The sequence below is a fragment of the Strongylocentrotus purpuratus genome, unplaced genomic scaffold (assembly GCF_000002235.5).
Source record: "Strongylocentrotus purpuratus isolate Spur 01 unplaced genomic scaffold, Spur_5.0 spur5_scaffold_11, whole genome shotgun sequence".
In the NCBI taxonomy this organism is placed as follows: domain Eukaryota; kingdom Metazoa; phylum Echinodermata; class Echinoidea; order Camarodonta; family Strongylocentrotidae; genus Strongylocentrotus; species Strongylocentrotus purpuratus.
Window position 1 is genome coordinate 29907813 of NW_022145596.1, and position 16155 is coordinate 29923967.

The 16155-nt window shown below is 35.9% G+C and overlaps 1 protein-coding gene across 1 annotated transcript; it reads right to left on the minus strand.

The window, feature by feature from the left end:
• Positions 1 to 1709: 1709 nt before the first annotated feature.
• LOC752702 (probable protein S-acyltransferase 23) lies at positions 1710 to 14204 on the minus strand. Its single transcript, XM_030981141.1, has 11 exons — positions 14025 to 14204; positions 12725 to 12876; positions 11239 to 11360; positions 10434 to 10566; positions 9949 to 10019; positions 7912 to 8117; positions 6720 to 6816; positions 5232 to 5384; positions 3914 to 4086; positions 3123 to 3288; positions 1710 to 2379 (listed from the first exon to the last, which is right to left on the minus strand). Exons 1-11 carry the CDS (start codon positions 14174 to 14176, stop codon positions 2185 to 2187), a joined length of 1620 nt encoding a protein of 539 aa, XP_030837001.1. The 5' UTR covers positions 14177 to 14204; the 3' UTR covers positions 1710 to 2184.
• Between the last annotated feature and the right edge of the window lie 1951 nt (positions 14205 to 16155).

A 16155-nucleotide genomic window follows, 5' to 3' on the forward strand; every position in this document is an offset into this window, starting at 1 on the left:
AAGAATAAATATTGCAGGTATTTCCATTATGTACACAAATAATTTCATCAAAATATCAGTACAATTTTCTGTAAACCTAACATTATCCACATAATTCCACCGATGACTAAATCACAATGAGATTTAATGTAGAAGCTATGATGTTCATAAAACCCATAGCAATACATTTCATTATTTTCATAGGAAAATATACTTGTGATCCAGTTATTTTTCTTTTCTTTTCTTTTTTATTTGAAGGCACCATAATAAATGTATCTGCAATAATAGAAAAAAATAACAAAACACGAAATACAGGACCATACAAGTATCTCCTTGTAAAGGGAAATTCAACCCTTATAGCAAACTACTATAAAACGAAAGCGGAACAAATAGTTGAGGGAGACTGGTGAATGTTTGAGCAAAATCAGACAAAAAAATAAGGAAATCATGAATTTTCGAAAGCTGTTATAACAAGAAATTATGGGCACTTCAAATAGGCTGAATCAGTGATGTCACTATGACAAACTTTGAGACAACTTTCCCATTTGTTCCAACGTGCAAAATTACTAAATTTGTCAAAATGTACAACTCTAAGAGTGTCTTTGTCTTTTTAGAAAACCTTTAATTTGCTATCCACGATATATTTTGAGAAGTGCCCCAAGAGAGAAGACGCTTAGGAGAAAAACAGGCATAGTTAATAACTTTTTTATAGACAACAAACGGGAGTTATCTGCGATTATGTCGCAATGCATTAGCCAAATTTTTGATTTGAGATTCCCATAGCTTTAGTGATCTCGTATTTCAAACACTCACAACTTTATTATCATGGTCCAGATTTAGTATGTCAAACTTTCGCAGTTCCGTTTCTCTTATTTTTCTGCTTTCATACAAATATAACCATGTTACAAAGGTTGGATTGTCTGCGCATTTGATGGACAAAAGAAACGCATGTCATGCCAACAACTCCACTTGTTGAGGGAAGTGTTTGAATCTTTGTAAATAAATAGTTCTTGACCATGTCATTACAGTAATATACACGTACTATTGTACATGGAACCTTTTCTTCTACAAAATATATTTCGTTTTGATTAATTTCATTTTGATTAATTTCATGTTAGTAAAGATTAGATCAACCTTTTATATTAAATTGCACAAGCTCCTGGTGCATATAAAGTATAAAATAAATAAGGAATACAATTTAAATCGTTGGGACTGAAATTAACAAAATAAAAAAAAGAAATTGTAAGTTGGCAAGGTTCAAACTTAATTTGTCATTATGATCTCGATACATATTTCTAAATTTCTCATCAGTAATTCATAGTTATGAAATAACACAGGAAGTATACAAACTCTATTCATTTAAAGTACAAAAGAAACAACTCTGCAAGTTTGGGACAGGAAAATACACTGCCCTTCCAATAAGATGTATTATATCAAGCATCAAAAATTTATTGGTTTTTGATTGGTTGAGAGCTCGTCACATGACCAGAAATATTTGAACTATTTTAAGGTTGCTCTGAAACAATACTATATGAGAGTACTATTTTGTATTTGAAAAGATTTTTTTTTTTTTTTTCAAATCTTAATTTAATGAAAACAAGATTATAAATATAGATAAAAATTGTAAATTTTGTTAAATACATTTTTGAAGCAGGATATAAAACAAATATACCATGCCTTCGATTTGAGGTACTGGTTAAAACTATGGGCCTCGATGACTCCAAAAGTACCATTTGCTTCGGAGCTACGCCCCTCAGCAAATAGTACTATTGAAGTCATCTTTTAACCAGAACCTCTCAAGACAGTGTATATTTGTATACTATATTTAAACAGAAATAATTGTGAAAACTAGTGGATCAGTCTGGAGATTTTCGCTCTTCATACCAAAATTTTTATCACCGATATCACAGGTTTAAAGAACAATGTATATCCATCAAATCATGAAATATGATTATTGAATTAAGTTGAGAGAGCAGTGTGGAAACAGTCCTCGAGAGCAGTTTTCTCTCTCACCCTGCTCCCCACCCACCCCCCTTTTTTCTCTCTCCTTTCTCTGTAGAAGAAAAACAAAAGGATTACAACAATTGTCTCTGGGATGCCAACATATTTTCTACTAGGTTAAAAAAAAAACTGCGTAGTAAAAACATACTATCTAGTAACTACGGGTCCAACAGAATAGACTAAATAGAATTGTGTAACCAGGAATCATACAACATAGATCCTGGACTGGTCCACCTCCTCATCTGTCATATGGTTCTTGGTCCTAAAGAAGTCATCAAGGTTGCGGACGAGACCTTTGTTGTAAGGGTTGTGGAAGTTACCGCTGGCGTCTTTGAGGTAACCGTATCGCTTGAAGTTGATCCGCTCGTTGGTATTGGTGTTTACAGAAGCCATGTACCACTGGAGGGAGAAAGGATAAAGGAGAGAGCAAGAGGTGGGGGTAATGGTGAGAATGATAAAGAGAGAGAGAGGGGAAGAAACCGAGAGACAGAAAAAATGCTATTACCGGTAATTGATTATATACTTGCTTTAATACCTCATAGTCTGATTCATACGAACCAACATTGTATTCAACAAATGTAGATAATTAAGCAATTCAGGGGAGGTCCAAACATTACTTATGGTCATATTTGCAATATCAATATCATGAGCATACATTAAAAGGAACAAAATGGTTCGAAAAACATCTTATATTACAATTGTTTAGTTTCCCAGCACGTTCATGAAATAAACAATTTGCGGACTGCTGAATGATGACAGAAAATTTTGACAATGTCCACACTGATATAAAAGTAAAGTCATGTCTGGTACCTCCTGATGCTACATGATCAACTTTTTCTGATCGATACCACACCGTTTCTTTCACAGTGCAATCCCATGACCCAAACTCAACTTTATCTTTAAGCAACGCTTTTAATATTCCATCCATTCCCCCAGATGGTAAAGGCATTATCTTACGTTCCCCTCAACCGAAAGACTCTGTGAAACTAGGGGTTATTTCTTGATGGGACTACAGGTTTGCCGTGTGCAGACTTTATACACCCATTGATTGGATTTTCACCAAGTCTGGTGTCGGCGAATTATGGCCTTCTGCACATGGAAAACTGACTACCCTCTCCCTTAACAGAGGCACCTCAACTCACCCCTATTGAGCAGAGACCAGAAGCAATGATGCCAAAGAAGACAGCTTCTATGATACCGATGAGATACAGCCAGTTCCATCCTTCACTCTTCAGCAATATAGCAGCAAAGTATACCACCATTATCATCATCGTTGATACCGATGTTGTGAAACCCATGAAGTACGTTCTGCGACAGCACAATAAGGAAGGATTTGCAGGAAAATATATATGTATAAATACTTGCAGTACTCAAATATGATAACAATTGTAATACGCCTTCACTTTTTAAAGAGACTACAAAGGTTTGACAGATGAGACCATAAAATATAAAATGATTCAACCATCTATCAGTTCACGCACTGGTACAAAATTTAGAGTACAGTCCATAGAGAAACTTCTCCATTGAAAGGATCTTTAATTGCTGATTTATTTATAGTACACATAATTTCAAGCATCGATGTCTTCAGTCTCACAGGCAGGCCCTTTCAACATACCGGTATTATGTAGATGACGCAATGGCTAAATTATGAATTGTACAAAACTGGCTTAACTAAAGGGGCCTCCTCTCTGCTTTGGGGACAAATCCAACCAAAGAAACTTATGGGTGTATTGGTGTAATTGGACAAAGGTTACCAAATTTGCAAATGAATGACCCTAGAGTGTAATGAAATCATGCTGCAAATTTTCACACGTATGGAAATGCCATCTTAAAAAATATCATTTTCTATTAAAACTACTTCAAAGGCACATTCACGAAGTAACAAGCCCCTAAATGCAACATTTTGTCCCCATCATCCTGGCTCGTATCTTACCTATTCCTTAGACCAACACAGTTGTATATGTAGGGACAGTGGTGATCGAAATGAAGGACGCATCGATTGCAAGTTCTGCAGTGCTTGGTGCGATACGGCTTGACTAGTCTACACGTATGGCAGAGCCTACTAAGAGGATTCCGACCCTGCTTCCACTCGTCAAACTGAGCAACCTGGCAAGGAGCAGAGGGGAAAATGTTATGCTTCAGTTGGGTTCTTTGGAGGGTAATCAAACTGTGCAACCTGGGCAGTAGTTCACAGTAAAGTTTTTATGACATGAACCTTAATTCCAGCTTTATGACCCTGTTCCACTTATCAAACTGTGAAAACTGGGCAGTTTCATAGTAATGTTTATATAAAATACACAACTTTATGACCATGTTCCACTAATCAAACTGTGCAACCTGGGCATGAACATAAGGGTAAGATGTCTGCACAGATTTATGACCCTCTTCTCACTCATCAGTACATCCTCGACAACAGGTAAATAAAAGACTGTTCAATAAGACTTTCAAGAATATTATCATCCTTTCAGCTAGTACACCTTTGAGGATTTCGGCAAGAAAAAATATAAGGATTTGGTGAAGATTTAAGACAACAATATCCCACAAGAAAAAATAGCCAATATAATTGCTCAAGGTGTGTCAAATTCATTGTAGCTGTATCAAATTTGGTCATATACAGATTTCTATAGTTTCTAATACAGTGCGTCCCAGAAAAAACGAAACCGAGAATTATCGATGTTTTATCATAACTTAATCACAATTATAATTGATAAATGACACATATTTGTAAAGCTTAGATCCTCCTCTGTCATTTGATGCAACTCATATAATGCATATTTCACGCATGAGTGATTAAAATCAATTTGAAGAGAGGAAAACAAAAAGTCATTTGACGGACGATATCTGAATTTCAAAGAGAAAATCACATTTCTAGAAAGTTGAGTTTCTGCCCTTTCGTATGACACCTCAATCAGGAAAAATGAGCTAGGAATAAAAAAGTTCTGTTTGTTTAAAGTAGTGCTTGCATTTCCATAATTTTAGCAAACAAATTCGTTTCACTGGCTGCCTGCCATATCAACAAACAAAATTAACTAAAGACTTAACTCTGTTTCGTTGACAATCAGCCGTAGACGAAAGACTTCATGCATTGAATTTGAGATATTGTGAGTTGGAATTTCAACAGAGTTCCTGAAGATGATCATTACAGGTCCAAACGTTCAAACTCAAAATGGAGTCTTCTCTTAGTATTGCCAATTTGAAGAGAAAGAGATTTTCCAATGATCAGTTTTGTTGGATGGTTATTAGGTGCATACCTGTCTGATAGCTTGGTCGTATTCGGGTGAGTTTCTGGGTAAGAAACCAGGATCTCTAGTGTATGCTTGGTAGAACATAATCCACATGAAGACGTTGTTTGCTAAGAAGGCCATATGTAGACCCGGGTACGATGCAAATGTTGCTGGAAAACACTACAGAGAAAATTGACAACATAAGTCAAACAAGACTACCTGTTAGCTTTCTTTCAAACATGTGCTATATTAAGCCTTTTGGCCAGGGGGGTTAGACCTCCCTGCATGGTCACTGGCAGGTGATTATCTCATCAAATCAGCTCTCAATTAACATAAGAAAAAGGGGACCATGGGGGACCATGGGGGACCATGGGGGACCAACGGGTACCACTTAGGCATTGTTGGCTATATAGAGGGCGCAAGAAGCTACAAGTAGTGCAGTCTCGCTTTATGATTCACTAAACTGGTTTGCATACAATTTTCAACTGCCATGAATTTGTTAGATACCTCCAGGAGTATGTTAGCACGCCGTAGCTTAAATTTTTTAGCTCCTGAAGTTGACAAATGTGATTTAGCTTTGCATTAAACAATGTTTTAACAGTATTTCTAGGCATATTAATGAAAAAACCATCACATTATACAAATGATTTATTTGTACATGTACATAATCTCCTCTCATTAGAGACAGACAAATCAAGACATTTTTCTATCAAAAGAAACAATCACTCATCAATTATATAATAGTTCAGCTATAATTTTTCACTAAACGATCAAGTTTACTTTATTTTTATTTCGAATATACATCAGTACAATTACAATTATGGGGGCTTTTGCTTGTTGTGATTCTACAAGTTTTTTAAAGATGATACGAGTGCAGACATATTGATGGTCCAACAATAATATATCATCCTAGTTGGTGCTATAACAGTACAACAGTCTGAAAGAGGCTCTGCTATACCACATCGAGCAAAACAGAACGACCACTGAAGACTAGACCCAATATTACCTGACTTTGACGAACATTTTCATTCTCCAAATCCATCGTACTGTCATACTACCAGATACAGAAAAGGTTATGCTTGTGCCCTAAGTTTCAAAAAGCTTGCACAAGCACAGTAGAGAAAAAGCTGACCTAATATCACTGATTGTGATTAAAAACGTTTTATCATTCTCCTGCACAGTAAAGCAAAAGCTGACCTAATATCACTGATTGTGTTTAAAAACATTTATCATTCTCCTGCACAGTAAAGCAAATGCTGACCTAATATCACTGATTGTGTTTAAAAACATTTATCATTCTGCACAGTAAAGCAAAAGCTGACCTAATATCACTGATTGTGTTTAAAAACATTTATCATTCTCCTGCACAGTTGTGATACATACAGTTTTAAAAGATGGGATTCGTAGTCTGTCCCATTATACCACAAAATATAGTTCTTCATATATTTCACATGCAAAAAATAGAAAGATATATATATATATATATATATATATATATATATATAAAATACTTACCCTTATAATATACATGGGGTAACCCCAGAAGAGTACACTGATTACAAAGAAAAGGAAGGGAGCTTTGCTATTGCCTGGTGGGCCAAACATGATAGATCTGCAAAGAAAGAAAGAGTTCTGTTATTCACTGAGGAAATATAAACTTTAGATAACAGAAAAAGAAATAGAAACAATGTCAAACAGGAACTGTGACTTATACGTATTCAAAATAATGATGCTCCTATATTTATCTTTAAAGTACACCAGCTCAGTAATGATAAAAGAAGATATTTTTTTCTCACTATGAGATAATATCCTTCCTTAATTTTCCTTAGTGATTAAAAAAAAGTCACATATTACATAGAAATGTATGGGATGATTGTTATCAACGTCAGGTAATTTTTTTAATTTTCATCAGTGAAAAACAAATTGGCAACAATTTTAATTTGGATTGATCGCACCTTCAAAAATTTGTAGTTTTCTTATTTTTGATCGCTTTTCGCTCAAACTTCCACTAAACTGTTTGTCTCATTTTCTTCCGTCATTTACAACGTCAGGTACATTCACAGCCCATTTTTAGATTAAAAGCATACATTAAGGTAGCTTATTGAAATGTGACATGCAAAATGCATAATTGTTGGAAATCATACATAATCACATAGAGGTAGCAGGACATCATTCGGATATGGAGCTGGTAATTATATTACTATTTCAATTCAGGTATGTCAAAAACACAACTTTTAATTATCATACATCGCTATAACTATTATGTCTTTTTCGTTCTAGACTTGTGCCACTTCACCTTGTTAAAGCTAATCTTGAGCTCTGGTATGGGAAACGTATTTTGAGAGAAAATTGTTATGATTTATTCTGGATTGTTTATCCTGCAGTAGATTGGTTGTTTGAACCAGTGAATAAAAAAAAACACACACAAACTTACTGGGCATCATCTTTGATAAAAACCACAACTCTCATTCGCACATAGTGACTTGTGTTAAGCACATGGTGTCGGGCCTACTTTCCCAGATATCCTTATCTTTCTATGCTCATTACTCGCCCACTACACATTTTTTACTAAAATTATTTGGCACATGTCATTTATTTGAAATCATGAACATTCAATGAATTCTTCTATATTTACCAGAACTCAAGTTTATCTTTATGCTACCCGTGACCTATAAAACATGGAATATACTTGAATGACTAGACTCACTTGAGGTCTATTCTGGGAATAACACTCTTTATATTCTTAGTCTCCTTGTCAAGGTAGCTGATGATCTCGGTATGGTTACGACCTTTGGCCAGCAGGAGCGGTGTCTTGTGGTTGTGGTCCTCTAAGTCAACCTCTACGCCGTCCTGCTCACATAACATCTTAACGGTGTTAAGGTCACCGTTGATACAGGCAAGGTGAAGGGGAGTCTGGAGCCAACAAAAATAGAGGGAAAAAAAGGTTAAAGGCATCGTTTAACAATGTTAAATCTGAGATGCACGGCCCTACATGTTATCAGTGTCTGTGATATGGTGTAATATTGGAGCCCTAAAAAAATGTGCCTCAAAAATGAGTGACTGGTTTTAACTACTCGTTTTCCCCATTAGACTGCAGTGTTATGAAAACCGTTAGGAAAAAGCAAAATTTGGTTTTGATTTCCAATCATAAATATTTTGATAATCAGACAGGCTATCGGCTTTTAAAAGTCATGGGGTTCCTGACTGACTTGGAGGTTTATAATTATCATTGCAGGATGAGCTAAATCCATGATTTTGTTTCAGAATCTGAGACAAAGTAAATGGATCCCTTTAACATAAAGACTGGAACAGACAGAATTTATTGTAACACTATATAAGAATCCTATACATGTAGCTATACAAGAAGTAATTATCGTTTTCCTAGTCTGAACTTCATATAAAGAAACGTCGTATAGCAGAATGCAGCATTTCAAATGAAAACTCAATAATGAATCAGGGTCCCTGTCTAGTCTGAATGTTGTTCAGTATGAAAATCATTTTACTAGGCAGGGCTTTTCCTGAGTGCACAATGATGACTGGCCAGCTACCATGGTCCATTAAACCTCTTCCAAACTAATTTCTATATGTTTTCTAGTCTGTATGCTCCTTCATTAAACAATGATTCTTTATAAAATGTTTCTTTATACACGGTTTGTATAAATTTCCTTTGGTCTGAACTTCTAAACAGGCTAGGAAGTCTGAATAGAATATGAGGGGCATTTTTTTTTCAACATAAAAGCTATCATTACAATTCATTGGGAAGGGCTTGACATTAACAGGGTTCATACCGCAAGGGTGCCAAATATTTTACTCTGGACCTACCCCCCCCCCCCCAAAAAAAAAGAAGCTTCTTAACTGGGAGGCCATGCACAGAGACCAATAAAAAATAACGATCCACATAGTGTGCAACCTTGATTAAAAATCAAATTAGTTTATGTAAAACACTTGCAATCATTGCAATTGTCATACATGTAAATGAAAAAAAAGAAAAAAAGAAATGATATAGTAATCATAAAAATAATGTTGATCCTAAAAAGGATATAACATGTGAACTAATTGAGGCTGGCTAATGATTGCATAATTAATCAGACCTTATACTGATGACTGAATAAACAATGTCTAAGTATTAAACCATTTTGTATCTAACAAATGACTAACTGTATTGTGTGTTGTTAGTCAGTGGGTTGTGGCTCGGTTTATGTTTACATCAACTTACGTACACAATGGTTATTTGTACTGGTACATTAATCCCTCACAGATGTAATCCCCTAAAAGGGCTCTGGTTCAATATACAATTATTTAGAGTAGTGTTTTTGTAGGTATCATTCGAATATTAAAACAGACTCTATATATGATGCCAGGACATGACCCCCAAAAAATCTGTTTGAAGTTGCATCAACACTCTAATGAGACATACAGTATGTACTTTATTGTATACTGTAAAGGGTAACCTTACATTCTGGTAATGAAACTATTTTTTTTTTAATGCATATTCGACTTTTCCAATGAAAGAGTAAAGAAAATGTACATAAATTACCAAAAGAACAAAAAATGTGCACATATACAGTTTTTTTCTTCTTAGGCAAATGCTGACAAAGAAGATCAATTTATTAATACTCAATTTGTCATCTCCTATTGAATTTGTTATGACAGATATTAACCCTTTAGTATTTCTTGAGCATTTCAATGATAATTAATTTTTACTCTTCAAATATTCAAGAACAGATATTGTAGTCCCTCTTACCTGACCATAGTTATCTTTTTGTCTTGGGTTGAAACCTGAATAAATTAGTAATCTTGTCAGCTCACAGAAACCTAAAGTATACACAGAGAAAAACAGAGGAAAAAGTATGAAAACAAATTATCATCATTCATAGATATACACTGTACATGTATTAGTTCCATAAGAAGACAATTTTTTATCATAAATCATTTAAACTTTAATGTACACTGTAGCTACTACATTAATGCAACTGCATCTTCAATTATTCTAAATTTTGGCCTGCAGTATGAGTCATTTATTTCATGAATCATACATATTTATTTGTTGGGTTTTTTTTTTCTTTAATAATCTAAAGATTTTTTGATGAGAATTCCCCCCCCCCAAAAAAAAAAAACATGAAGAAGAAAGACTTTGTAGACACACATTTCAAGTGTTATGCATGCAGCACATTAGAAAGAATAATTAACAGCAATCAATATAAAGGCTTACAGATCACTGATTTATACCTTTAAATGCTGCCCAATGAAGTGCATTGTCCCCTTCTCTGTCTGTAAGTTGAAGCCTTGCTCCCTTGCCCATCAGATAGCCAGCGAGCTGTGTCTGACCGTACTGGCAAGCAATGAGGAGAGGTGAACAGCCCTGAAGCATATGAAAATCAGAGTAAATAAAGCATTAAAACATATACAAATTTGCATCATACAGACATTTTTTTTTTTTGAGTTGCGAAAAATACAAAAAACATCAACTTTACGATGTGTATGAATAATTTAGATTTTACATGCAGATATAGAAATAGATTGATAGATAAGAGAAAAGGGGGAGAGAGAGAGAGATAGAGAGAGAGATTGGAAAGATGGGAAGAGAAGGAAGAAAGAGGTAGAGACAAGAAATGGGGGGGGGCAGGAGGGGTGGGGCGGGAGGGGGTTAGAAATTGATGTGAACTTCTAATCAATCTGAAATTTAAACTTTTGTGTGTGCATGGTTTTATGTTATTCTAAATTTTCTTCATTCTTCTTATAATTTACAAATAAAATGCTAGGTAAAGTTTCTTGTGGGTTGATTTTATACATTAGACATGTACACACAAACCATTTTCTGGGTGATTGGTATGCTAAGTTTACTTACATAAAACTGACCCTGTTATCTACAGTGTCAATGATACCACCAGCCTGGAGCAGACTATCTACTAGAGATATGCGGCTGTTCACATTAGGTAAGTGGTGTTCATACTAAAAAAATTGGTGTTTACCCTAATCAAAAGGATTAGTCTACCACCAGGATTACTGTACGTTTTATTTACAATAGACTTACCTTGTTATCTACTGTGTCAATATTAACACCAGCCTGAAGCAGAATATCTACTACAGCTATATGGCCGTTCACACATGCCCAGTGGACCGGCCTTGCACCCAGTTCATTCTTGCTCTGGGTATCTGCAGAATAGAAAACATTTGCAGCATGCTTGAATTGTTATTCTAAGGTTCACGTAAAAAAAAACCTGGTACTTGAAGACTAAGTGAATTAACGCAACATTAGATGTAAAGATCAGGGACTTGGGATACCTGTATAGATCAAACACCTTGAAATGATTGTAAAAGGAAAACAGAATAATTCATCCAGAATAAAAGACATCTAATGGTGAGAAAAATCTGGGTGTTTCAGTTAACTCTCTTGGAGCATTCCGGAACAGAAATAGTACTGTTCTACTCTGCAACTTAATTCATTGTATCCATTATAAGCTGATTAATTTAAACATAAAAAAGATTGAGCAAGATTATTTTAAAAGAATATCAAAGGTGAAGGAAGAAATTCACTGTCAGAATAAGTATTACAAGTGAACATATATGTACACAGTAATACAAATATATATATCAAGAGAATGTAATTCTTGTTGTTAGTATCAAGTGTTCACTCATCATTCTAGAGTTATACATTTTATCTATAAATCCAAATACAAACATGTACATGAGTTGAAGAACAGGGGTTGCCTACATGTAGTCTGCAGGAACAGACTCTAATTTGACTCTTTATCACAAAACCTAAAGCCATGAGCAGAGCCTAGCTCTGACAGTATCTGGTTGTGTCTGGTGCATCTAAAGTACAGAGCCTATTTAGTACGCTGTCAGCCTAGTCTCACAAAGCAGAGACTGTATGGTGGTGTGACCAAAGTTCGCGTTCTCAAAAAATCAGTATTAAAGATTTCGAAAATTTGATATCACCAATGGAAAGAGGATCATAAAATTACCCAGAAACGAAATTTTCTTTGGAATTGGGTGCGAAATTGTGAAAATATGGACAAAAGATTGGCCAGTTTGCAGTTATTTGCGTCCGTTCCGAAAAATTATCAACTTACCGATAAGGGTCTGGAAATCTTCATTTTGAGAGCAGATATCCTCTCGTTTTATGATATTTTGCCTGGCAAATTATGAAATTACCTTATTTTATATGGATCATATTTTTGTATAAATCAGCTGAAACCCCCCCCCCCCCTCCCCCCGTGCGTTAAGTTAGGTCTCATTGTTTTTATAACTTTTTTAAATACAGCGTGCACGCACAATCGGACATCAAATTTTTGGATCGCGATATCTCCTTAATCCTTCGACGATAATTTTTTTAGTTGAACCAATTGGTAGTAAAATACTTTGCCGTCCATTTGATAATAATTAGAATAATTAATTTGTGTAGAACATGAGGGAAAAATGGATCGAATATCACATTTTTTAACATGTTCTAAGATCTGCGCGAACTTTGGTCACCCCTTCATACTACGGGTTGCCACTGCTATAAATATACTCACCCAATGGAACTTTACACTGCACCATGATCCTAACAATGTTTGCAAGTCCTCCGAGGCAGGCCCAGTGGACCGGTGTGTGGCCTTTATCATCTTGCTCTGTGAAGAGACTAGGTCCTTCTTGCTCTAACAGCTCCTGAACCCTCATCAAATACCTGTAAAATAATCAAATATACACATACACTGAAAGGCTCCAGGTTAAAATTATAGTTTTTCCGAAGTGACAGGCACAGCAAAACGAACACAAATAAATATGCATGATCGTACAAAGAAATCATTCAAAACTACGAGAAGAAAACAACTACCGGGTACTCAAAATTACCTTAGTTGGTTTGTTCCGGCACGCATTTTACATACAGCTAATGAAGTGTATAGCACATAGCACAACTTGCCTAGCAACAGCTATTAGTATCAAAACTTGTTGTGATTATTAGGTAATTATCAGCTACTAAAAGAAGCATGCAGTGTTTAAAATAAGAGAACATTTTTAATTATGTCTTTACAAAAATATTTGATCGGAATGTTGTAAAGAAGAATTTCAGAAATGTTGTGCTGGTCCGAGAATAGGGCTCCTCCGCATAGACAAGAAATGAGGAACATCCTTGTAAACGAGGACAAATTACGTCCGCTGACGATCCCGATTAATGATCCGCGTGTTGGCCATGCGAAAAATGGATTCCGCGATGATGCTCCATTATGAATTTCTCACCATGCTCATTGACACAGCATAGACCTCTAGAGATTTTCACGTTATGAACGATAAATCTTCAGGAAGACGGACAACCCGTAAAAGTAGACGGTGAACTGGGGGTATTTTATTACGCAGGATCTGTTTTCGCATTGCAGCGCGCGGATTAGGAACCCTACATCCGCTGAGCGCCAAAGAAAAAAAAGTATGGATAGGTCTACTTTTTTTTAAGGACGCAATTTGTCCGCGTCTATGAGGATATCCTCTTTTAACCGTACGATCGCGCCCCTACTGATAATGTCTCTGTTTTGAGGGGAAATAGTAAAATACTCCAAAATAGACAAGAAAAATGACACAAAACAGGTAAGAAAGGTAACAAATTTCAACTTTTAAATCATGACCAATATTTATTTAACCAAATGTTGATTTGTGGTATGTTATACAAGGGTATCTCTACGGCGGGGTCACGGGTCGGAAGTATGGTCACAGAAATCACACTCTCTGCATGCAGAGAGGAGCTGAGACAAACACAATATCGAATACATGGGACGGCTGAGTCACACCCAGGGTCCATTTTTTAGTGACGAGACAAAATGAACCATTTCTTGTTCTTACCCAGACTTTACAGCTTGAAACATATCCATCGGCTTTGGCAGAGCCTGTTTCCCGGAACAGCAACCTTTACCATCGTGAACATGATCATGATCTTCATTTCCAGGATCATTTTGGGGGAGCGATTTTTCTCGAGTTTGTTGGTGAGAATTCATTTTGGTTGAAATAACCACTTAAATTGCGGATTGCTAATTAATCGACAGAAAATAAGCCGGTAATTTTATTCAGAAATAGTATGGTACCTTCAAAATTAAAAACTAATCAATAATATGGAACATGAGCATCGAAATCAGAGAGAACGTTACTTATAAGTAAAAATTTGTCATCATAGGCTCAAGTTACCATGCTTTCGATTGGACTAACCCCCCCCCCCCCAAAAAAAAAAAAAAATAATAATAATAATAATAATAATAAAATAAAAAAATAAATAAAAAATGTTGCGGTGCCCCCATGATGTGTCCAACCGTACTATCAGGACAATTAACCCCCAGGAAAATTAGCACCTGGAAAGTAACCCCTAAGGTCAACCAACTCCGAGGACAATTACCCCGTTGGTAAATCAGACCCCCCCCCCCCACCCCCCCTCCCTTGCGAATACCCGTTCATGAAAGCCATTGAAAGGGGAAGTCCACCCTTCTTCTTCTGCAAAGGCCACCATATTTCTCTCGGTGTATTTTCTTACTTTGCGTACCCTGATAATAAAGGGATAGTTGAGTTCTGTTGCAGAGGGCCCTACACACATTTTTGTGAGATAATTAATGAAAAACTGAGTGTCAAATTTGAAAGAACATACAAATTAAATGACAAAATCATCTTTGTTTGATCAAAATCGGTCAGAGACTGCTGAAATACATAACGACTTCTAATTTTGTGTACCACCACAATTTAATATTCCATAATTTGAAGAAAAAAACATTGAAAAGACGAAATAGCGCCTCTTACGTTGCATTTCAGCCAATGTTGATGTTGGCTTTTTTTGTTGGCTTTTCGTGTTGGTTATATTAAGCTCAACCAGCCGGCCCATGTGTTAATTGTTATTATTAATTAATTAAGGGAGTTTACAGATAGCACATGGTACAAAATGACCCCAAATATCCACAGATCTTTTACACATGGAGAAGTTCCACTTTGAGCATCTTAGAATAATAACTGCCAAAGTCCTAGATGTGCTTCATGAATACCTTTTGTTTGACTTCTTGAAAAGAATACTCCACCTGCGTATCATAGAACAATGAATAATGTTACATAACTTTCATGAGCGCATATCCCGCCAGTATTCATCTCTGTGGGTTTTACCATTTTGGTACAAATGACCTTTATCTGCCCATGCGCAGATTGTATCTGTAAACTCCCTTATTAATGGTCACCGTTTTTTTTTTTGAAGTGGAGCGAATTGGTACGATCGTATTGGCCAAATTTCACACATTTTAGGGTCTAAAATTACCTTCATAGCAATTTTAGGTCCTCAAAGGGCACTAGAGATGTCATAGATAAAAATAAAAGCGATAAACATGCACTTTGAAGGCAAAGAACTCAACTATCCCTTTAAGTTAATGGTTTTTTAAATATTTTTTAATCGGGGGTAATTTTGTCCGAGGGGGTAGGAGGTGATTGTCCGAGGGGTAATTTTAAGGGGGGAGGGGGGTAATTATTCTAGGGGCTAATTTTCCGGGGGGTAATTTTCCATGGGTTACGTCCAAGGGGTAATTGTCCTAGAACCGTGCCCAACCATCGTGACCACACTAAAAAACGTGTTGTGGTTCAGTCTTTTAGTGACAAAATAGGCATGAACCGATCGCAACAAAAAAATGTTCCACTGTTGTACAGTCAAACCTGCTTTATTGACCACCTGTCTACAAAGACCATGTTTCTCAGTCGTCTCCCTTCCCTTGGATGGTCTTTATAGGCAGGTTTTACTGTAGTACGATTTTTAAAATGCATTGCATAACATGTAACAAGTTTTCGGCAAGTTTTAAGAAACACAAGCGGTTGAAAATGTGGAAAACGTTTTTTTTTATGATAATTATTTTCGATTTTCCATAAGCCTAACCTTGAACAGAACCATAATTTTGTCAACTCGGCTTCAGTTGGACATTCTCCGATGTAATTATTCTTTTGAACGTGCTTGCCTAAC